Here is a 24,079-nt window from a genome sequence, read left to right as displayed (position 1 = left end):
CGCGCTTTCCTACGGTGGGAAATACCAGTAAGAGGCTGTAACAGGGCAGGGACAGCACCGCTCGGCTCCCAGCTCAGAGGTGGTGCCCATTGCATGCTCCTTGGGCCCCGCATCATCGGGAACACCAATGGAGCTGACGCTGGTCAAAGCAAGGTCCCAGTCAGCGCCCCGTCTTTCCCGTGGCAGATGATGAGGGAAAGAAAGAGCAGATGCTCAGGGAAAGCCTGCAGCAACACCCCCCTGGGTCTGCCCTACCAGTTGCTGGCAATCCGGCATTTAACCTTTGCACTTAACAGCCCTCCACCAACTTTTTCTTTCCAGAATTTGCACTTACTGCCATGGCTGCCAGCACAAATAAACCCGGCAGCACCAGGGGAAAGGCTGGGAGTCTTCCCACGGAATAAGAGTCTAGAGCTTGGCCCTACACGTGAGGCTGGAAAAACGTCCGCAATGTGAGGATGGGAGGGCAGGGAGGAGGATGCCAGCACCGAGTGGGCAGGCTCAGGGGCGGACAAGAGAGACAACCGGAGAAGGAAAAGTAGGAGAGTCGGGTAAGCGTATGAAGTGACATTTGTTCCAAACTGAAGCAGCCAGAGGTGATCTTTCCTACAAGAGGAAGAGGCAGTAGCTGAGGGAGTGGGTAGGGGCTTGCCCTCCTTTTATTGCTGGGTTAGACACATTTACTGATTTTCCAAAAGTCCTAGCTCCTGGAAACATGCAACTTCATGATGAAAGTTAAGGTTCTGGCAAAGAAAGAAAGGAAAAGAAAAAGCCTAGCCCTCACAGTTACAGGGTAAACGCAAAAACTCAGGAGGCAAATAAAAACAATCCGAAATGTACTCAGATTTTAAAAGCAGCATGGTTTCTGAAGCCGATTCAGAGTTTCGCGCACTTAGAGCTAGCTACGTCAAGGGAGACTCCATATACGTGTTTGCATGTCAGCAACGTCTTTATCTTTAAAAGCAGCACTTCACTTGGCTACTAAAGAGACTTGTTACCCAGTCACGTCAGACTGTAACGTTTGCCTCTTGCCAGCAAGTTTTTCATGTCTGGCTCTCAAGTTCTGACCAAAAGGGTAATTTTTCAGTCATCAGAGAATGGGTTTGACACTGCGGATTTAGTGCCCCGTAACTACGTCTTTAAGGTCAGAGAGTTGACATGTACTAAAAAAAAAAATAATCGAAAGGAAAGCTGGGCTAGGAAAATAACAGCTGAGAAAGTTGCTGGAATAAAATATAAAAAAGGCTTTTTATCTTTTAAACAGCCAAATAATTTTGTCCAACTGCAGTAATGACTGAAAGGTTTTTTTCATCTCATTTTGAGCACACCTTTAAAACAAACCACAACAATGGACGAAGCTTCCTGCATCCACTTCCTGCTATGAACCATTCTAATTCTTTGAAATAAATATGTTTTGGGTTATTTTTGTAAGGGTAATGTTTAATGTCTGTCCCCCAGCGTGTAAATGTGTAGAATACACCAAAGATGTAACATCTGCTACGAATAATTTTACAGAGGATCTCAAGTTCTCTATTTTAAGATTATTAGGATATTGTACAGGTGGCCAAATTATTAAAATATGGTTTAAATCCAACGCTGGTGCATTTTCATAACGTGTAGTGGAGTTTAAAGTCTGGAAGCCACATGTCAACACTGGAAAACACGAGGCTGGCTTGCTGGAAGTTCAAACATTAAAGGCCACTTCCAAAACATTACAGCCTTGCTGGGCAGCACCACAGCTGTGGCTGCTCTGCGGAAACGCTTAGCAGCACCCCCTCGGCAGAGGGGATGTAAAAAGTTAAGGCCGGCTACTTTCCTGTCAGACAAGTGACCCTTTCTGCGGGCATTACAGCACTACTTTCCCTACGCCGTATTGATTAAGTCAAGGCCTTTACCACCTGATCTTAATTTTTAACATCTAACTGGAAGGGCAGGCTGCAAGTGTAACGCGGGGTGAAAGCTGAGGCGTACGGAGCCAAACAACTGCTTTTGATCCTGTTTTCTTTGTTCATAAAGTACCGTGAAGGCTAAATGAGGGAAAGCTAAATAAATGTGATATCAAAGAGCCCTACTTACTCTTACCGAGCGAGACTCAGTATTTATTCCTCTTTTGAGTGAGTTGCTTCCTAACGAACACACAGGAACCTCGTGCCCCATGCAGCGACGCGGTGCAGAGCTCTGGGGAGCTGGGTCCCGGCTGGAAGGAAGTAGGTGATTCACACCAGCATGTGCAACACGGAAACCCGCTTCTGCAGCCTGTGGTTTTACTGGACTGCCCCGAAGACCACAGAAAGTGGGTTTTGGCGTGGGAACTTCTGCGCCTGCTTTGGGGGAAGCGCTAGCTATACTGCCACGAGGGAGAATAGTTGTCTGTCCCATGGCATAGAAGCGGATGCCATTACCTCGAGAAGCAGCCTACAGCACCACCTGAGCGCCTTGGGTCTGAGGTGTCAGCTAGCACATCTGCTCTTTTACTTCCTAAGAGCCAGCGTATGCCTTCATGCCTCCACGTGATCCCTGCAAAGGCACCATCCACAATGGGGAAAGGGAATAGCACACGTGCCCAGGGGAGCTGGGATGATACTCACACTGCGGGGCCACCTGCTGTGAGCCATCCCATTCAGAAATGTTTTATTTTCCAACACACATAATTTTGAGCACATTCAGGGTAACCATGTCAGGTACGGGGCTCATACTGCTTTAAGTAGAAAAACATCAGACACAGCTGAGCCTGCACCAGAACAGAGTCAAAAACCACCTCAGCACTGAGCCGATATGAAATTTGATCTCCAGCACTGACCTGGGGAAATATTTCCGTCCAGATTATTTTGAAAGATGATTATTAAATTAATTGAAAAAGTTAGTGAAAAACTAAAATTCACCCGAGCCTTAGAAAGCAGTGTCGCCACGAATGAGCACCACGGAACAAACCAGGCTGCAGCTTTGATTATCCGACCTCTCAGTCACCTCCATGTTGGGATGCTCAGAAGAGCAAATAATAGGATCGTTGTCCGGTAGGACACAAAACAGGGCATTCACAGACGGAACAAAATCTTCAATGAAAATTATGCTAGACAAACCTGCACCATCCAGAATTTCTTTGCTTGCCAGACAGGGTGTCAGCTGGGAACTGCGGCGATTCAAACTTGGTTTTCACTCATCAGATCTCTGCAACAAGCCTTGTAGGACACAAAGTTCACATGCATAAAGACAGAAAACGTGCTTACCACAACACCTGGGTATACGTCTATTTATAAAATCCCCACAGATTGAAATTTTTTTTGTTAAAAAAACCTGCTAAATGTCAATAGTTGTTAAAGGTTCCTCACATACACTCTCATAGAGCTCATAGAGAAGTGGAAGAATGTAAAAAAGTAAAAACTATACGGGCAGGTGCTGAATAGCCTTTTCTGCTGAATCCACTGTTGGGGTGCATCTCCTCACACGTGGCACTAGAAGGTTATCCTAAATGTGCTTGCTTTCTGCCACTCGGAAATGAAACCCACCAACCTGGCAGAGCTATGGTGGGCAATCCTAATTCTGGTTTCAGGTGGAAGAGGTTTGCACCAGCACTTTCTAAGTAATGAACAAAAGAACTGCTTGTTTCTGACAGCATCCACCGGGTTTCCTGCAAGTGTCCTTCAGGGTTTAAGGATGGAAATAGCCCGGCACAGTATTTTGGACTTGCTCACTGTGCTTACCCTGCACAAAAAAAATAGCTTTTTTCAATCCAATCTGGAAGTGAGTTAAGCGTAGGGTCACAAAGGCATTCTTTCTGACCCGCGAGAATGTTACTTGGAGCCAGCAGGGAATACCGAACCCACCTCACGCCCTACTTTCATTTCACAACCACCATCTCGAACGCTAATTTTCAGGATCATCACCACTAAGGTTTTTTCGTACTGTGCTCTCACCTTTTCCATACCGGCTGCCTCTGTTCTCATACAACCTTCCAGCTACAACCTTTCTACCCACAAGTCTACTCTTTTCAAGTGAGGCTGGACATTTGCCATTCATCTGTTCAGCACTCAAACTGCTGACTTTAATGATCGTGACTCTATTAGGTTCATTCCCCGCTTCGTTAATTCCCTATGAAGCAGCAGATTGGCTTTAAAGTCTATAGAGCTGATGGAAAAAAGACGGCTTCTGTTTCCCTCCATGAAAAGGGATCCAAGTCCAAATCGGACCTAACAGAAGAATTCAAATATCAATCCTGAACATAAGCGATATAGTGATTTTAGCGTATGAAAGCACGTTGTAATCTGCTGATTAAAATACAGGGGAAGAAACCATTTCTCTATGAGAGTGTATGTGAGGAACCTTTAACAACTATTGGCATTTAGCAGTTTTTTTTAACAAAAACAGTAAATGTTTATGTTAAGAAACTGCCCTTTGAAGGTACATCACCATCCTTACAAAAAATTTTCTACTTTAAAGCAATTACCCAGGCAAGTACCTAACATCCCATACAAAGAACACTGAAAAATGTGGTTATACAATTATTTGAAAGTGAAAAACTTGAGATTATAGCCTGCCGTTCAACCTTTAACTTTCTTCCCCGTGTGCGCTGTCGGGGGTCTGTGGTGTTCTTCCTTCGCTGAAGACATCTGGGGATACCTTGTTATCAAGGCAAAACAAGTGCTTTGCATTTTTATCCCTGCGAGTTAATGGCTTCCCCACAGTATTTATTGTATGGAATTCTCAAGTACTTTTCCCTCACAAACTATTCTAGGATAGCTATCAACAGCATCCCAGTGTTTCCTATTATTAAGTGAGAAAGTCTTACCTCAAAGCTCTGCTCTCACTCAGCTAGACAGAGGTGCCCACCAATGCTCGTTGCTGTTATGTGCAGCAGCTGTCAAAACTGTTAGTCTAAAATGTTTAAAGAAAAAAAAATGCAGATCTGATTGCACAGAAAAAATGTCATGCATCTCTCCTACTTCCATTTTTAGCTCATTTAGATTTTTCAATGTTTCAGGCACAAAATAGAACATTTAAAAAAAGCAGAAACATCTGAGGTTGAACAAAATGCTTGCCTTTGTGAAAAAATCTTTTTAATTACTTGCGTTTCAAACATTTTCAAGCTTCACTACAATAATTCAATGTTTACTTTCAGCATCCCAATCCAGGTTTGCTCTTATTACAGCTCATCTTGTGAGTGCTCAACACGTCAGCAAGTCGGGCCGTAGGCACCTCAGCTTGTTCGCCCACAAAATACATGGCTACCCAGCTGGTGCCAAATCGTCATTTCCAGGGCTTGCCTAGCGTTACAAAAGAAACTTACCTGAAGTGGAAGCAGAAAAAAATTCCTCCTCTTTTGCTCCTTTACTCATGTGCCTCGCTTATCAAACACTCCAACGTGGAAAAGAAATGAAACCAGCCATCTCATCCTGAGCTTCCACCTCTCCAGGCTGTCGGAATTGAGCACTGCCCTTTCACAGGGCAGCTTTATCCAGGGAGAAAGCACCTAACGCTGCAATTGAAGATGCAAATGTCTTCAAGCATTTAGTGGGGACTGAATTAACGTTTGCAGGGCAAATTGCCAGGAGGAATTTCCTAAATTTTGCCTTCTTGACTTCCGAGATGTTTTCATACAGCTTTTTGGCATAGAATTAGTAAAATCACATGTCGTAAGAGAGGTTATTCTGCTGAGGTGTTGGCAACAAAGCACAGTTTGCAAGGTGAAGCTTAAAGGTACTTGCCGCCAGGATGGCTGGAGTCTAGGAAGACTTAGATTGCTTCTGGAGTCACGCAGTAGGATGAGACCTTCGCAGAGGAAGAGACGCGCATCACGTGTGGGCTTCAAGGATGGACTGAAGAAAGACTAAAGGTCTTTTCTACCTCGTCTCTGTTGTGCAGTGGGAAGACAGACGTGCACGACCAAGGCTCAGGGAGCACATTGCCGGGTAGGAGGCAGGCAGCCACTGAAAGCAGCCTTTGGGACGTGAGCTCCAACATCCACTGCTTTAGTGCTACAAAGGGCCTGGGCTCCAGCAGAAACATTCAGGCTCATGCTTTTGTGCGCAGTACCACGGTTTCTGCTGGTGGCAGAAAGCAGAAATCATAAGGGAAGAACTGGCACATCATGTCAAATACAGAAGGAACATAATGGGACAGAGAGGCGCTCGGGAAGCAGAGCAGGGCATAATGTTTTCATGCTGGATTTTCAAAAGACTGCAAGTGCACACTGCTATGTGACCACAACCACCAAAGGGAAAAAAAAAAACACCAAAACAAAACCAAAAACACAATAGCAGGTATACTGCTGTTTTGGGAATTCAAGCGCGAAGGTTTTGTAACAAATTCAAATGAAATCCAGTTTTCTGTCTTGGACAATACCTTGTACTATGTCTGTACACCTGTGACTTGAACTGCAGAGACACCAACATGTTACAAGCTGAAAGCTACGGAGCCTCATTGGAGAGCACCGTCATTCCAGACTGAAGAGTTAGGCCAGGCACATCACCTTTGAGGGAGAGCCTTCAAGGAAAGAGAGAACACGTCTGCCTACCAAATACGTTCTGCAGCATGATAAAGCAGATTAGACTTGAGAAGAGGCTGTGTCCTTGGTTTGGAAGACAACATTCTTCAGCAGAAGATGGTGTTACCTGAAAAAAAAAAAATATGGGTAGCAAGCGGCTTAGGTGATGTGAAAACTGGGAAAACTCTTCCAGTCTAATAGCTTACTCTGTCTGGTTTCCTAATTTGCATTTAGCCCAATACCTTAAGGAAACAAGTCTTATACAATCACATTTCAGACATGCAGGCAAAAATGCACTTCTTCCCCCAACGCTTTTGAAGCCATCTGCCACATTTGACAGAATAGTTTTAAGTTTATATGCTCCTACAAGTATTACAAAAATCAGCACCTATAAGAAACAAAGAAAACCTTATTGCAGGCTCTTACTAGATTCTGGAGAGCACGGAAAAAAAACCCAACAACCTAGCAATGTTCAAATATGAAAAAATCTTCAGCCAACGCTCACATCTTACAACACTCAGACATCATCAGCTGTGATGCTTTCAGAACTACTTAAGGCGGGGGGCGGGAATACGAGCTACTTCATACATCAAATCACGGAAAAAGACAGAAGGAATTTTAAATTAATGTATCTTCTTTTACTGCCCTATAATACTTACTGGGTACTGGAAAATGTTGACGCTTCAAATTTATGCAGCACAATCCAGATGACACCAACGAGGGAGTCTTACTGACCATACGGTGTGCACATGCCCTGACCTACACAGTTTCATGCCAGAGAAAAAAATACTACTGCACAAAGCTTGACCTCATCTCTCATGCGGGTCACAGAAATACACCTGGATACACAGGCTGAAACCACTAGCTCCATAGTATCCAACAGAAAAAGCACCACATCCTACGCAAACGCTTCCAGCTATGGAGGGCTATCACACCCTTCGAAGCAAGAATAATCAGCCTTTGGAGCATTCTGCTAGTACAACTCGTTTTCATCCTTTCTAATTTAATCTCCCAGGTTGCTGGAGTGTTTCGTTTGCCACTTTTGTTCAAGGTGTTTAGGAGTATTCTCACACCTCAGCATAAACCCAGGTAGTAAAAACCAAATTATACTTCAATGGATAACTGTTTTGAAACACTGCAAATTGCATGGATGATAAAACCAATACTAGAAGTATATTTACAGTTTCTATAAAAGCCTGCATATTTATTATTAAAGATGTTTCTTGTTATGTACCTTATTTATTATGAATCAAACACATTCAGCATGCAAGAAAATGGTGCAGCCAATGTGCAACTCTTTCAGACCAACAGAATTCTCGGCTCAGATCACGCATACAAAAAGGTTTTAATTAGAATGCTGCACAGAAATGGAAACAACAAAAAAAAACAGTAACAGAAGGAACCATGTCCTGCACTTCATGCTTGAGAGCTTGTTCCAAAATGCAGCACACCACTCAAAGCAACAATTGCTTGCTTATCTGTAATTATATTAACAGAAATTTAAATCAATGTCTTAACTGATACGCAACTTGATATCCACATCAAGAATATTCTACTACTGTTGAAACTGCGATACAGCTTTGCAGTTGTTACGGTTTTGAGAAAACCCGTAACAATTTATTGTCGTTCAGACAACTATTCTACCACCCGATGACCCCTCCCCACCTCTGAAGGGAAAGCAAGGAAACACGAGGGTTGAAATATAAATAGATTTAATAGGATAAGACTAAATAATTAACAGTCATACTAAAGAACCAGTATTAATCCTGATACTAATATGATATATACAAGAATTATGCTCAGCCAATGCTACCACCATTAGGAAGCTGTGCGCTCCCAGCCGTGGACAGCAAGTGTCGGATGCTGTGAGCACTACGGCTTTGAGAGGAAGGGAAGAGCTCAGGGGTCCGGCGCCAGGGCAAGGGGTTTCTCTGGACCGCCGCCATCAAGGGAGAGAGAGACTATGCAGCCAAATTTCTAATTTATATTGAATGTGATGTTCACAGTATGAAATAACCCTGTTGGCCAGCCTGGGCCAAGCGCCTGGGTCTCACTCCTCCTCATCGCCGCACCTGGCAAGGCTCGAAAACACTGAGACCTTGAATCTCACAAAGCCTAGCTGGCTACGAAGTAAATATTTTCACGAATTCAGACACTAGAGTCTTCTAAAAGTGCAGTTTTCCCCAGCAGTAGAAGAGAAATTAATCCTGTGTTTCTCAACCCAGGACAGCAGTTAAAAATTTCCAAAACCACAAGTTGCAGTGGGCCTGCTGAAGCCAGGCGTCACTTGCTTCAGTAGATGTTGACTACACCGACCACTTTCAGCCCTGAAGGGATGACAGTTCTGTTAAAGGAATACGCTGTTCAAAGACGTCCACTGGGCATCCACTGTAAGCGACAGTTAAACTTAGTAGAGAACTTTGAAGCTGTTTGTTATACCTTTGTTCCAAAAGGATAAGCTACGTGCAATTTAAAGATCTCTGTGCGGTGGGCGACACCACCAGAGAATTACCGGGTAACAACAGAAATGCTATCTATCTTTAACACCCTTTTCTTAAATTAAATGTTAAATTAAACAGAGGATATATACAAGTCAGAACTGCATGTCGATCCTAATTAATATTTTAAATGCACTGCTGAAATTGTTAGCATCTTTCAGCGTTTTTGAGACACTTTAAAACTTGAGCTTTTTCTTTCCTCTAAAGATCACATACTCTGTGTAAGAGAGCTTGTACTATCCCTACCGTTGCCAGCAATGCAGAGTTTTGAAGTGGAGAGATTAAACCTGTTTGCCCTGGTAAATCCAGCCGAAGCAGCTCGCGAGCCTACCACCCGGTTTCACCAGGAGAGGTGTTCACCACTGTCAGAGATCTGACAGCGGGGAATGCTCCTGCGCCTCTACGGCGGCGCCTGATCAAGGTCTGAAGCTGAAACTGCCAGCAAAGGAGCTCTCAGCAAGGCACTGCAGCATCTGAATGGGGGCGCATCTCCCTCCCTCCCATATCTGCAGGCAGCCTGTGACAATCTACTCAGTGAAACCCAAGTCACAGCCCGCCCACACAGGTCAAAACAGCTCCGCATTCCTGCCTCCTACTAATTCGTAAAGCTAGCTTAAGATTATTTTCCATTAGTAAGTCTTTTAAAAGTATTGACCATACTTTACTTACTGTATTTTGTATCACTACATGTATAAAAAAAAAAATGTACGTGCACACAGGTACACATGTATCATTCATACATACAGACACACAAAATTATATATACATTTATGTACGTGAAAGGTTGCAGAGGGTATTTTCTCCATCACAGACGAATCTTTAAAGAGGATGGAATATTAGGAAAACTTTTGTGTCTTAATATAAAGTAAAAAATAAGTGTTCTCATTAGATACAGACAGAATTCTTTGACTGCATTTCCTCTTTTACATATAAAAGGTATACATTTAGATATGAGAATCCCTTCAGGAGGGAGAAAAAAAAGTGGCTTTTCATATTCAGTATGTCTTTCCTAAAATCGCTCCAGAAGAAAGTCTCCCAAGACAAACAGAAGAAATATACGTGTTTGTAGTGACAAATTTGAAAGTAACCAAAATGAGTGCAGAAGTAAAAATCTACTGGAATTTATTCCACTTTTAAGGAAATAACTACAATTCCAAAATGTCCGTTACAGAAGAAACTGGAGTTTACGAAAGTGCAGTCTGCGTCACAAATGTCCTCTTTAGATATAGATATTATTGTGAGTTTCATTGGTTGTCAGTAACTTCTTCAAAATCTTTGTGCTTTCTGCTACATCCTAGGAAAAGGAAAAGATGATCAGCATTAGCTACGTTGGTGGTAACAAAACAAAACAAAAAAGCCTCACTGGCCTCTATTCCAATTTTTATTACTCTGAATACCAATTTGGTTAAAATACTAACTGTGAGCAAAACTCAGGTCTTCTGAATGAAGGTACCCAGAGACCGGATAAAGGCTCCAAATGCATTTACAGTCCAATCACAGAATGTGATTTGTTCATTTGTGTTCCTCCTCGCTTGTACATGGGAGGAAGAGCCTGCATGTTGGCTGTTGTTTTCCTTCAGAGTTTAAACATTTACGTACTACTCTGATAGACTTATTTAGCAGACCAGTATAAGCTGTAATGAAAACTAACCTGCAATTCCCACATTTAAAGCTGAAATAAGTACTTCAATACACACAAACCTCTTCTGCCATTTGAATGTCAGTTCAATTGGCAAAACTGAGGGGAGTGTTTTGAACCAACTATACTTCACAATCAAAAACTTTTCAGAAAGAAGCAAAACATTCACTTTAGCAGCTATAACACCATGATTTCCGAGCTGCTTGATTAGTGCAAAACTGTTAAGGATCGTCTTTAGAAATTCAGTCTTCTAATTCCAGAAGGAAGTTATAGGTCAAAATAAATTTAAGAAGCTTTCCCTATTGCACAAGACAGGCAGACACAGTGCTAGCACAGAGCCATATTGCATGTGAATGCACAATGTTAAAAAAAAAAAAACAACCAACCTTAAAGGTTTTAACACAAGACACTTCCAAAGAAAACTGCAGCTTAAACAATCACAAGAAATTACTCCCTGACATACTAATACCACGACAAGAGCCTGAAAAGTCAAAATGAAGTTTTGAGGGAAGCTGTAGATTCATTATTTCCAAGCAACTTATAAACAGCTGTAGTCACAGCAAGTACTGTACCAGAAATCACTGTCCTCTGCCAATACGGTCTGTACATTTCTGTATATTACATACATCAGCCTTCTCAGGTGGAATCCTCACAGGGGCACATCGACTGCAGAATGCAAGGGATGAAAACCAGACCACAAAAGACCAAAGCTCCCATTACTTTTTAAATATGAAATGTTACCTTGACTAAACTCTTTAGGATTTTAGAAGAAAGCAGAGGCTTGAACGCTTCAATCGTAACCGTGTCCAGCTTGATGACATCAGTGTAGCACTGATACAACACTGCAGGAATCTGCCATACTTGACAATAACTCAAAACTAAACACAAGTGAAACAAAAACATGCGTTACATTCAGCAGAGAAGGAATCTTAGTTCTGGGTACAGAATCACCATTTCTTCTGGCCAGAACTTCAAAAGCATGACAATTTATAAATTAACTATTCGAGATCCTGACTGCTAGACCAGCCATCCCTCATTCCTCAGGTAAACAAGAAAATAAACCACCAAAAATTAGTAAAATGCAGTTGGCATTTCTTCCCAGCAAATACCTTAACTAGAAATGGTATATTATTGATAAACAAAAATAATATGAGCTTCTGTTAAAAAAAAATATATACATATATCAAAACAAAACCCCCCAAAACCAACCAAACATAAAAACTCAAAACAAAGTGCAAACAAAAGAAACTTTTTGTAGAAAAATCATCCACTTTTAGCTCCTGCCAGACAAGCTTTTTCCTCAGGATGCTACCACTAATTTGGTACTCTATAATGAAATGCCTCAGGTTTTTATTACATTACATAATAAAACTGAATCTAACTTTTACATGAGGTCGAGCAGTAGCACTGTGAAAACCAGTGATATGCAGAAAGATCTTTATAAGCCTCAAGTCTGGATGCTTAGATGAAAGTAACTCTTAATAAAATATACTTAGTTCATAAGTGAAATGCCCCAAAAATTGCAATATACAAATATATGTGAGGCTATACTGAAGAATCTGCTAGTACTTATGTCCCACACATAAGGGGTAAAAGGATTTCTGGGTGGTTTTGAAATTTGTCCCCATTTTACAAGGCAACACGTAAGATGTCAAACTGTTAGGAAATAATTTTCAAAAAGCTAACTTGTTAGCCGCTTCACATATTTAAGTAAAAATTCTAATTGCAATGGGATGCTCTTCAAAGTGAATTTTGTGTTGCCACCAGCAGCCTTGTAAGTAATTGGAATTGCAAAATACCAGCAGCAGGAAGATCTCGCACAATGTTAGGTTGTTCCAGCAGCGGGCAGCAGACCTGCTCTTTGAACTCTTTTGTCTTCAAGGCTTTCAGAAACGGAGATGGAAGTGTTAAAGTGGATTCCTGAGTTTTGTAATCAGCTACGGGACACGTTGAAAGGATGGTTACTTGCAAGCCCTCCTTTCGCATGCAGCCAAAAACCTGAAATAAAAATGTTAGTACATAAGCAAAATTTATCTTCTCACAATAACATTATGTAACCACAGAGGTTCATTTCAATTTCAGTGCAGATGGCAAATGGCAGTTTAGTTCAGGTTTGCAGGACTAACTAAATTTGCATCACAACCTTCAGGTAGAAATTTTATGTGCGCTGCTCTTGGGATGGAGATAAAAAAACCAAAAGAACAGCTAATATATTTACTAAGCCTATGGATTTTCTTGAGAAGCTTTAGGTTTTCAGCATTTTCTATTCACCTGCAAATATATTAAGACTTACTATTTTTACTAATGGCAATCATAGAAAGAAAAAGGACTCCAAATAAAACCAGGCTGCTTATGACAGGAAGGCAGCTTGATAAGCTGCAAGACATTTGAAATTCAAGTTGTGCTCCTCAGATATTGTACAGTACTTTAAAAGAGACTTCATTTTAAATACTTGGATTTTACTTAATTATATTCAAGTTGAGTTGAAAACTGAAAAAGAGAACCTTAATTTTTCTATGGTTTTCCTAAAATTCAAAGAAACACGTTTCAAAAACATCGTACCAAACATACTTCTGGATCCATTGCAGGCTGTCACAAAACACCTTTCAACAGCTTTCCGTTGTTTTTAAAGGATGTATGTCAAAATGAAGAGAAGCACAATAAACCTGCACCCTGCCTTTACACTGTCCTCTTCAGATTTATGATCAATAAGGAACTAGAGAATTTGGCAAACATTACAGAAACCTGCCTGTTTCTGTATATGGTACCAATCACAGAAGGGAAACTGACTGTGCCTTCACATCAGCATGTTTTATCACTGTAATATAAAACTGACGTAATTTTTCAGAAGCACATGTATTTTCAATTTACAGTATATTTACTTTGTTAGAAACACTGGCTGGGGTGCATTACTGTGCAACTTTAGTCTGTATGTTCTCACTCTGTCAGTAATCACTTACTGAGAAAACACATACAGAAGTAAAAATCTGACTGGTGGAGACCGTGAAGATGCTCAGTGAACCAGAATTTACAAAGCATGCAGAACAGGTCTGCAACTCACACTAAAAGCAGAAGATTACCAGCACAATATTTCTGCTGTACATTTAAAAATACCAGTAACAATGAAGTCTAAAAATACTCAAGAACACTGACTTGGTAAAACTGTACACTCCTGCTGTTCATAAACACCCACACTTGAAATAACACATATGTGCCAACAGCTGGAAAAACACAAACAGAGAAGACAGCAAAACCACAACCAGCTTTCTTTTGTAATCCCCTTTTAAATGAAGTGCAAAATCACATGGAATACAGCAAAACCAAAATGTTTTAGGTCTCAGGATTTCTAACCTTTGAAGGGAACCATTACTTCCCATCAAAGTGAACTAAACTCTTCAACAAGCCATGGAACTACAAAGGGCTAGTTTTACACAAACTTGGGTCTGAAATCCCTGTATCCCTCAGTGAAGTTACCCTGGTTTTCCATCCTCTTTGCCTTCCCATAACCCTTCTGGCTCCCTCACACGGAGGTGCTCGTTTTTTCTCCCTCGCAACCAAGAAAACCTTCTCAGGCGCTGTCAGGGCCAGCTGGCAGGCCAGACTGAGCAGGTATCACTCAGCAGACACATCGCTTTTTATCTCACTCTTTTTTTACCCCCAGCCACAGCCTTACACAACTTCAGCCTAACGTAACAGCTTTAGAATCTCTGCTTGTTCATCTGATCAGCAGAGATTTAAAGGCAGGCAGACTAGCAGACAGACAGCAAGACAAAATAAGCCATGCTTCCTTGAGACCAAGCAGTGACCCAAATCCATAAAGAAAAATCAACAGCTAGAACATTCTCCTCATATCTTTATCTTATTAAAATCAACATGATGATATTGAGAGGGACCTGAGTGACACAGCAGCGTTCGTGTACCTGAAAGATGCTGGGGTAAGGCACTTGGCATACTATGTCCATGAACAAATAGGATAGATACTGCTTTGGAGGCACCTTCCTTTAGAGTCCCTCCTTGTGAAAGGAACAGAACACACCCACTCGTAAAGATGTCATCCACCATGAGTTTCGTAACAGGTTTGTCTGGTGATCCCTTGGCAGCCAGACAAATGCAGCTATGTTATTATTTTTAAGGAAGTATTCTTCCAGAGCTGAAATACAGCTGAATTAAGCCATAGAAAATTTAAGCAAAAGAGGAAAATGGTTTGGAAAGTAGTTAAGTGCAACAAAATTGACAGTGTCCAAAAGAAGTAATTGCACAAAGTTGGTAAGTTACAGCAGGTAACTGTAGGAAGTTATTCTTAGAGAGGAATTTCACAGAATCTGCAGACAGTAAATTTGTTTATTGAATGCTTAAGAAAAGAAAGCTGAAGGGAAAGCAGTTACTTACAATGCTGTCGTGTTTAGAGTATCAGAGAGGAAGAGGCACTCGCACCACGTTGAAGATCCCCACCCCTAAGATTTCATTGCTGTCCTGGTTTCAGCGGGGACAGAGTTAATTTTCTTTCTACTAGCTGCTGTGTTTTGCATTTAGTATGAGAATAATTTGATAACACATATTGTTTTAGCTGTTGCTAAGTGATGTTTACATCGGTCAAGGACTTTTTCAGCTTCCCATAGAAGCTGAGAGGGGAGCACAGACAGGACAAGCTGGCCAAAGGAATATTCCATACCATAGATGCCATGCTCAGTATATAAATGGGGGTTAGCCAGGGAGCAGGGATCTGCGATCACTGCTCAGGACAGGACGGGCAACCCATCATCAGCTGGTGAGATCCACTTGTGTTGTATCACTTTATTTTGTATATTGTTTTACCATTACTATTATTTTCCGCTTCTATTACTGTTCTATTAAACTGTCTTTATCTCAACCCACAAGGTTATTTTTTCCCCCCCTCTCCTTTTCTCACTCTTTTCCCTGCCCTACCGGGGCGGGGGTGGGGTGGGATGGAATGAGCGAGCGGCTGCATGGTCCTTGCTGCTGGCTGGGGTTTAACCACGACAATTGCTCAATTTGTTCTCTTGCCAGTTTTACCTTTTCAAGCCACTGGAACTGTTGATCCTCAGCAACGTAGCAACTGCACTGGCACAACAAAACCTTAAAGAAAAAAAAAGGTTGCGTAAGTGGTGGTTTAAAGAGCACAACAACAGCTCATAATCACGTGTAAAGATGATGTGACTGCAGCGAACGACTTGTTCAGTTTTCTTCAACTCTATTTCAACAAGAACTTTTCCACTGACAACTGATGTGAAGCAACGAGGCTGTCATACACCATCTTTGCTCTGAACTTCACACGCCAGAACTTCAAATAGTTTTACTGAGCATAATGGCCATTCAGATTTTTGATGAGAATAACCCAGAATACTGCAGCTTTAATGTTTTATTTGTTCTGGGCAGTGGTGGATGAAGGTTGCTTTTTTTTTCCAGAAAGCGAAAATACAGCGTAACTCATGCATAAGTCACTTACTGTTGGATCTGATATTAATCGGTAGAACAAACAGAAAGAATCTGTTGGGAGGACATTTGTTGTGCTGGATGTTCGACACCACTCATTCCACAGCTTCACAACTCCAACTACTTCCCAACATACCGAATCCAGAATAAAAGACGACAGGAAAGCTGCAAAAAACAATAAATACTGTTAATTTACAAAGAATAATATCTCTGTTCTACAAATAAACACCCAAAATAAATTAATTACTTCTTTGCCATCTGAAGTTAAAAAAATCCTTTATTTTTATCAACACACATTTATTGACCAAATCCAGCAAAGATCGAGAACGTGAGTAACCTCACCTTATGTAGACTTAGAAAGATAAAAAGCAGTTCTACATATAAAGATCCCTAATATCAAATACACGTATTATTCGGAATTATATCACTATGGCCAACTTTAATTCCTTTAGTATACATTAAGGATTTAAATATTAAGTCTCCAACACTTCTTGACATACCAGATATTACAGATTTCTAAAAAACATAAATCCCTGAACCAGCAAGGCAGAACTATTACAGTGGCTCTAGGAAGCCGAGACAAGAGCATGCATGACTTCATAGCAAAAAGAGATCCTAAATCACGTGTTCGTAAATCAAATTCCTATCAAAAGTTAAAGAGAAGATAGATCTAAAATATCTGTAACTATTTTTCAAGGAAAGACACAAACAAAGAAAAAATGAGTTAGCAAAGTTAACTTAGATATCATCTAAATATCATCTAGATGTGACCTAAATGTAAAGAAGACTTAAACCTTCTTTATACACACAGGGAAAGAGCTATTAAAAAACTCAAAGACTTTGGTAAGCGTGTGTGGGAAGGGGAGAGGGTGTTTCAAGACTCTAGGTTTAACGAGTAAATAACCACCTCGAACGAGGTCATTTTGGACATGTGGGGAATTAAAATGTGAAAAAGAGACCAACTGATTCCTTGTAAAATAAAATAAATAAAATCATTGTTCATTAGAAATTAAAGCAATTACAGCGTACTGACCCATAATTTTACATCTTTGGCAGATCCCTATTTTAAAACACTAGACTGCACCGAGCAACTTGCTACTACTAGGAGGAGACTTTTGCCAATTAACAAACAACCCAGGGGAATCTACCAAACAAAAATCAGATAAAGGAAGAGGAGGGTTAGAATCACAGAATGTGTTGGGTTGGAAGGGACCTTTAAAGGTCATCTAGTCCAACCCCCCTGCAGTGAGCAGGGACATCTTCAACTAGATCAGGTTGCTCAGAGCTCCATCAAGCCTGGCCTTGAATGTCTCCAGGGATGATGCCTCCACCACCTCCCTGGGCAACCTGTTCCAGTGCCTCACCACTCTTACCGTAAAGAATTTCTTCCTAATATCTAATCTAAATCTACCCTCCTTCAGTTTGAAACCGTTACCCCTTGTCCTATCATTACATTCCCTGATAAAAAGAGTCCCTCCCCATCCCTCCTGTAGACCCCCTTTAGGTACTAGAAGGACTCTTTAAGGTCTCCCTGGAGCCTTCTCTTCCCCAGGCTGAACAGCCCCAGTTCTCTCAGCCTGTCCTCATAGCAGAGGTGCTCCAGCCCTCTCATCATCTTCCTGGCCCTCTGTTGGACCCGCTCCAACAGGTCCATGTCCTTCTTGTGCTGAGGACTCCAGAGCTGGACACAGCACTCCAGGTGGGGTCTCACCAGAGCAGAGTAGAGGGACAGAATCACCCGTTGTCACAACTAAAATCCAAAGCCAAAACATACAACGCTTCTGCCCCTCAACTGAAAATGTATCATTTTACCACGACGCGACAGGAGGAATAAGCAGCTGTAACAAAACCTGTGTTTTACATGTGCAGACGAACTTTGTCTTCCTCTGGAGAGCCCAGCTGCCCCAGGGTTAAACTCTGCTCCCTAAAGGAAGAGCTGGACACAGTCTTTGGGTCGTTCTTCCAGCAGAGACCAACGTTACAACAGACTGTGGCAACGGGAGCGTCCCGGCAGACTGACACCTTCTCCCGCCTTCTCCATTTGAGCTATTTTAGAGTCTCGGTCGGCTTGTTTTTGCAGCTCGCGTCGCCTACCTGCAGCGTTACGTCCTATGGCTACTATAAACTTAGAGCACACGAAGGGCTCGTCGGCACAGCTTTCCGTAGTCGCGCCCGACTTCGAGGTCCAGAGGATGTCGATCTCCCTGGAAAAAGACGCGGAGGGAAGGTGAAGCAGCGCTTCCCCCAACCCCGCTCTACCTGTCCCGGCCCAGGACCGGGCCCCGGCGGCCCCCGGGTGTCCGCGAGGGAGGCCTCACGGCAGCGACGAGGCGAGGGCCCGGGTTAGGCCCCCGTAGGGCCGCTTACCTTTTCTTCTCCAGCTCCCTGCGGATCTCCCGGTCCTCGGGCGTCTCCTCCCGCGCCTCCTCCTCATCGTCCACGCCGGCGCGGGACGGGGCCACCACCACCTCCCCGAAGAAGGTCGCCATGGCCGCCGCCCCGCCGCTCTCACCGCGCCTGCGCACCGACACGCTCCGCTTCGCCGGCGACACCGAGCTCCGCCCCGCCCGCTGAGCACAGAGCGGGGACCGCCCCACTGGCTGCTGCCGCCGCCGCCGCCGCCGGGCCGCCCGGAACGGCCGCTTCGACTGACGGGAGCCCGGGGAAGGGGGGGCTCGACAGCTAAGCTGTCCCGTCTCGCTGCGCGGCTTCTCCCGGCCTCCCGCCGGCAAGAGGAGCGGGGCGGCGGCGGGGACCAGAGCGGAGGTGCGCAAATTCACACACCGCAGCGACCCGACAGGGTTACGTATGGCTTTACTTAGGTCTGCTTCTACACGTACGGCGTAAAAGTCTTTTAATATTAAAGAATTTGATTCTCCTGCTTTTAGTATTTCCTCTCTCACTACCCCACATTCGTGTCCTGCTTTAAAGCAAGCAAACAAAACCACCCCTGCTTACAAATGTGTCACGTTAAGGGGCTTTATTTAAAGGTATTACTTTTACAGGTATACTGCACATCACTGTACTTCCCTGAGCACAGATAGACCAAATAAAGAATGCTGGACTGATTAAAATTATCAGGAAAACAAAAGAACTGCTTTCCACAAGGCTTCAAAGAGCCAGTTCTGGTAACAGGAAGCATTAAATTAATAAAAAAAAAAATAAAAATCAAACTCTCAGAGGGTGAAAAAGTCCCTTTCCAGTTCAGTCATTTCTCCTCCTCCTGGCTCTTTGGAATCTGTCTGTATGTACAAAAGAGCATTTGCTTTGCTTAGAAAAGAAAGCGTTAGGGTGCCTATGCCAGCAATTCCCTCTGGGATGTATGGATACAGAGGCCCGAGCTTTCACCATGGCATGCGTGAGGGCAGTACAGCAGAGAATACAGTAGCTGAAAAAGGGTGAAAAAGAAAACTCTTTTTAAATCTAGGCCTGAATTAGGAGTACGAACTTACCAGCCTACTCTTGGCTGTTTAAACTTAATAAAAACTCTGACGTTCACTTAAGAGCCATTAGACCAGTATTTATTCCTATAGCGGAGGTGATGCTCCATAGAACATTGATCATAAGCAGCTGCTGAACAATGCCTTCACAGTTTATGGGTAATATAAAAATACTGGTTGTCTTACTCTCTTTTAACAAAGTTACCCCTAAAAGGTAAGATACACAAAGCCACCTTGAAGTTTCATCACTAAATACAACTGTGTTTGTATTTTAGAAACCAACTTAAAGAATTCAGATAAACATCTATCTTGAATTTACAAGATTCTACTAGATCATATTAAAGGACTATGCTCCAAATAAAGAAAATTCCTGGGGCAAGAATGATATAAACTAGGTTTATTTTTGGACTTCTTATAGAAGTTTTAAGGGGAAAAAAAAAAAAAAGTATTTCTCTATACTGAGATACCAAATGATGTGATGGTAAATACACCTTTTGGCACGTAACATCAGCAACGTTGTTGAAGTCGTTTTCACCAGCCACTGGCAGGCAGCATGTGGGACTCCCTTTTCCATCACTTCACTTCCACTTGCACAGGCAGTTCTGGCATTAGTGACTGTGATGATGCAGCCGCACTTTTTCCTTTTCCCCCCAAACCCTTCCAGATGCTACTACCAGTCCAATCTGCTGGAAAACTAATTCAAAAACTTGGGATTTCAGTTAAAATGAGTTGGTTTAGGATAAATCTCATACTTGAGCATATCTCGTATTGAACAGCGAGATCAGGAATCACAGAGTTTTACTGTGAGAAAGGCACCCAGCAGAGCAGAGGGAGGAAACCAGGAGTGGAGATCACCAAGCTCCTCGTGGTGGCAGTGATGGTGGGGCTTCCCCTAGCAGAGCTCCAGGGAAGAGCAAGCTACAAGTTGAGAGGTGCATTGCTTTCTCGTAGTTGATATGTGGCCAATCAAGAATTTACACATTTTTCCTGGAGAGATTCGCTCCTATTTTCCATGCATGAATTATTTCTTGTCAACAACAGCCACCTCAAACATCTCAAAAATAGGAAATGTACTGCAATAATCAGAAACTGTTAAGTTTTAATCAATGAGAATTCTAACATAAAAGCACTTAAAAGTTTAAATATGGAAGAACAACAGAAATGTAGCAAAAAGGTCTGGAATGTAAGAATCCTGCACCTCAAGCTTTTCACGCATAAAGAAAACAGAACAAGTGTTTTGTTTGTTTTTCTATTTTATAAAGAAAACACACAAAACCCCTTAGGCCCAAGAGTTCACCTGCATTTCATGTTCTTAAGTTTACAGTATAGAAGTCACATTAATAATGATAGTACTACCTGTCAGCATAAATCCTCTCTTCACCAGCACCAATACGCCTTTTTAATTGGCAAATATGCTTTTTCACTGGTAACTGGTTCTAGTTGCATGTTATCAGTAATAGAAGTACAGAACATTTAACATCTGTACTAATACAAGTTGTAAAGTTGTTAGCCTAGTGACCATTCATTATTCTTTTGATGCAATGCTAGCATCCACCAGATTTTATAGTGTATAGTATTATTTATAAGCCTGTTACTATTGTATATGATTTCATACAGCATTAGAGATGTTTGAAATCTGTTCTTGAATGTTGTATGACCTAGGTAGTATTCCATTGCAGCACCCATAACAATAATACTCAACATACTGCTATTAACCTGTTGCGCAGTGTTTTAACTTTTTTTTTTTAACTCTTGTTATATGTAATAAAATACCAATAAAGACAAAAAATTGCCCCTATAATGAGGCACATTTTGGCATCTGTGCTAAATGCTGCTACATGGGCAGGCAAGTGCAAGTCAAAATATGAAAAGGAGAAAGTCATCATCTAATCACATTCATAACTTTTTCATAGAAAAATATAAATATATTCCCTGAAATGTAGGACAAAGAAGAGCCAGCATCCATCATGAGTTCTAGTGCTATTACCATAAAAAAAAAAAAAGTGGGCTGGCTTTTCCTTTTAAGGTTACGTTTTGCAATCTACATCATCTAAACCTCTGTCATCATCGTCCTCGTCACAATCGTCGTATCTCACAGTCCGTCTACCGCCGTTCCGAGTTCTTATCTTAGAACGACGATTAGCTCTTCTATATTTGGTGTAATCCAAATCTTCAGAGTCATTTTCTTGGTTAGGTTTCCAACGTTTCCTTCGCTGGGGTCTTCTGGAAGGCTTAGGTGAGCTGGAATTGTTAATTTCTTTTCTAACAATTTCCGATTTCCTTTTTCTCTTTCTTGTTTCTGTGGCATCGCTATAGATACTGTTATCAGTCTCAGAGTCTGAATCAGAAGAACAATTGAAACTAGCTTTTGAACTACCTGCAGTCCCAGGTGCTTCCACATTCTCTGATACTGAGCTTTTTTCATCTTTCTTCCCCCCCGTTTCAGATTCTGCTGTTTCTTTCAAGTCATCTGATAATTTTGATCTTTTGCAAGCAGGTCTAGATTTTCTATTTACAACTTCTCTGATATTTTTAGTTTTGTGTTTAGCTAAGTCAGAATCTACCTCCTCTTCAGAGTTGCTCATACGATGGTTGTGGGCTGAAGTTGACTGACTAGAACTTCCCCAGTTTCTCCCATTTTCCATCCTGTGGTTTGTGGAATTCTCCTCTGAAGAGTCGTATTCGAGATTTTTAAGAGCTGCTGCACAGACTGTTTTGTGTGCCTGCTTGTTGTTATCATCATTCTGCTTTTCAGTCACTTTTATCTCTGCCTCAGATTCTGTTTTTTCATTCTCAGAGTCACTAATGTATTTTCTTTTAGGAGCAGATGATTCAGGGCAGGAAAGTTTTTTTCTGCCAGAAAGCTGTTCTTTCTCATTTTCAGACTTTAAGGAAGCATCTACCTCTGAGTTGCCAATCAGTTTCTTCCTGGATGCTGCAGACACATTGCCATGAAGCCGTCTGTTCTTTTTTACTGTGTAAACACTTTCTGAGCTTGATAATTCTTCCTTTGTATCGCTCATTATCTTAATCTTATTAGCTGCCAGAGTGGCACATCTACGTGGATTTTTCTTCTCAGTCACGTTAGACAGCTTTATGTGTTTCTTGTAGTTAATGATACACGTCCTGCTCCTGAGCACTTTTGCACTTTGTCCAGTCTCCTCAGATGTTGATTCTACAAAATAAAGATTTAAAAGTTCTTTTTAGTAACTTACATTCCTGAAATAAGTCTATTAAGCACAAACACTACCACCTTTAATAAAATACACAAAACGTAGTTTTTTTTAATTTAGCTGTTACAGGCAATTTACCTTAAGTCTTTACTAAAAATACAGTGAGATAGCCCCAGGCATACTTCTAACTCTCAGCATTACTCTTTTGCATTGAGATAATTAAAGCATTTGAAAGTAATATTCTTTAACATCACTCTAGTAATTAGCTTAGAATTACAAATTACCTAACTTAACAAACAGATGCTTTTATATCACTAATACTTCTATTGTTAGAAACTATCATTTTCTTACTAGAACAAACTTTCAAAATGAATTGTTACACATTTTAGACCTTTTATTAAAAAAAAAAAAGATATTATAGTATTTTACGTAGATACAAGCATCAGATGGATTTCACAATTTTAAGACTGTTTCACATGGAGAACATTTAAACTGTTCAGGTTCCTTAGCGACTTAAACAGTAAGATTGCTTAGTGAATCTTCCATTCAGTATTTTTAATATAGCACTTGCTTCTTATGTTGGGTTTTAAAACAGATATTCAATCTGTAAATAACGTGAACGATGCTATGAAGATCAATGTTTTAAACTTTTACCTTCTAAATAGAATTACACATAGGTATTAATAAAAATTAAAAGCAGAAGTTCTTGAAGTATATATGTTTGCATAGACTTGATAAAGTAGCAAAATTTTGGGGTTTTTTGGCATTAAATGTGTTTTGCAAAGTTAGTTCTCCCAAGATTGTTGTCCATCTAGCATTTCTTTGTACCTGTTACTGATTTTATGCACAAGATTTATAAAAATATGTTCCATTAAAGCCTCTACATTGTATTAATCTATTATCTCCTGATAACAGTCAATTTTGTTCTGGCTGAAACTCATTCCTTTTGATGATTCTCCACCTGTACTCAGCAGAGGGGAAAAAAAACACAGCAGCTGCTGCATGTTTGCACAACACTAAGCAGCTAAATACTTTTTCAAGTAGAAGTTTAGGGAAACAAGAGGAGTTTATAGTGGGCATACTCTCTCTTCTTCCTTCACAGAAGGATGAAACAAGCTTGTCTTGCTCACTTTGTTTAACCTGTCTGAACTGCTAATGGCCAAACGCCTGCTGAGAATGACAGCCACCCACACACAGGAACACTAGCCTGAGAGTTAAAACCAGGTGAGCTTCAGTTCCTTGCTCCTTATGGACAGCTTAACCAGAAGTGTTAGCACTGCAAGGCATTTGGACTCTCTTGTTCCCCACTTCCTCACCTGTGAGGTAAGTACAGGAACAACATTTTCCCTAAATACTGACAAGAATAAATGCAATGAAGATGTATTATAGAAAGT

The 24,079-nt window shown here is 41.5% G+C and overlaps 2 protein-coding genes across 3 annotated transcripts in view; both read right to left on the bottom strand.

Annotated features, from left to right (window-relative positions):
- Nucleotides 1–10,072: 10,072 nt before the first annotated feature.
- PSMG1 (proteasome assembly chaperone 1) lies at nucleotides 10,073–18,616 on the bottom strand. Of its 2 annotated transcripts, XM_063345384.1 has the most exons (7): nucleotides 18,440–18,611; nucleotides 18,167–18,276; nucleotides 16,086–16,237; nucleotides 15,653–15,715; nucleotides 12,418–12,616; nucleotides 11,360–11,496; nucleotides 10,073–10,273 (listed from the first exon to the last, which is right to left on the bottom strand). In XM_063345384.1, exons 1-7 carry the CDS (start codon nucleotides 18,559–18,561, stop codon nucleotides 10,199–10,201), a joined length of 858 nt encoding a protein of 285 aa, XP_063201454.1. In that variant the 5' UTR covers nucleotides 18,562–18,611; the 3' UTR covers nucleotides 10,073–10,198. The 2 variants fall into 2 exon arrangements, with proteins under 2 accessions (XP_063201454.1, XP_063201461.1); XM_063345391.1 differs by lacking the exon at nucleotides 18,167–18,276 and having other exon boundaries at nucleotides 18,440–18,616.
- Nucleotides 18,617–19,193: 577 nt separating this feature from the next.
- Nucleotides 19,194–24,079, bottom strand: part of BRWD1 (bromodomain and WD repeat domain containing 1) — a 60,469-nt gene continuing 55,583 nt past the window's right edge. Inside the window, exon 41 of the mRNA XM_063345365.1 lies at nucleotides 19,194–22,687. Within this exon, the coding sequence (XP_063201435.1) occupies nucleotides 21,540–22,687 (1,148 nt within the window). The 3' untranslated portion in view covers nucleotides 19,194–21,539. The remainder of the gene's footprint in view (nucleotides 22,688–24,079) is intronic.

This window comes from Chroicocephalus ridibundus, chromosome 1 (genome assembly GCF_963924245.1).
Source record: "Chroicocephalus ridibundus chromosome 1, bChrRid1.1, whole genome shotgun sequence".
Taxonomy (NCBI): domain Eukaryota; kingdom Metazoa; phylum Chordata; class Aves; order Charadriiformes; family Laridae; genus Chroicocephalus; species Chroicocephalus ridibundus.
This window is presented reverse-complemented; position numbering and strand designations above follow the sequence as displayed.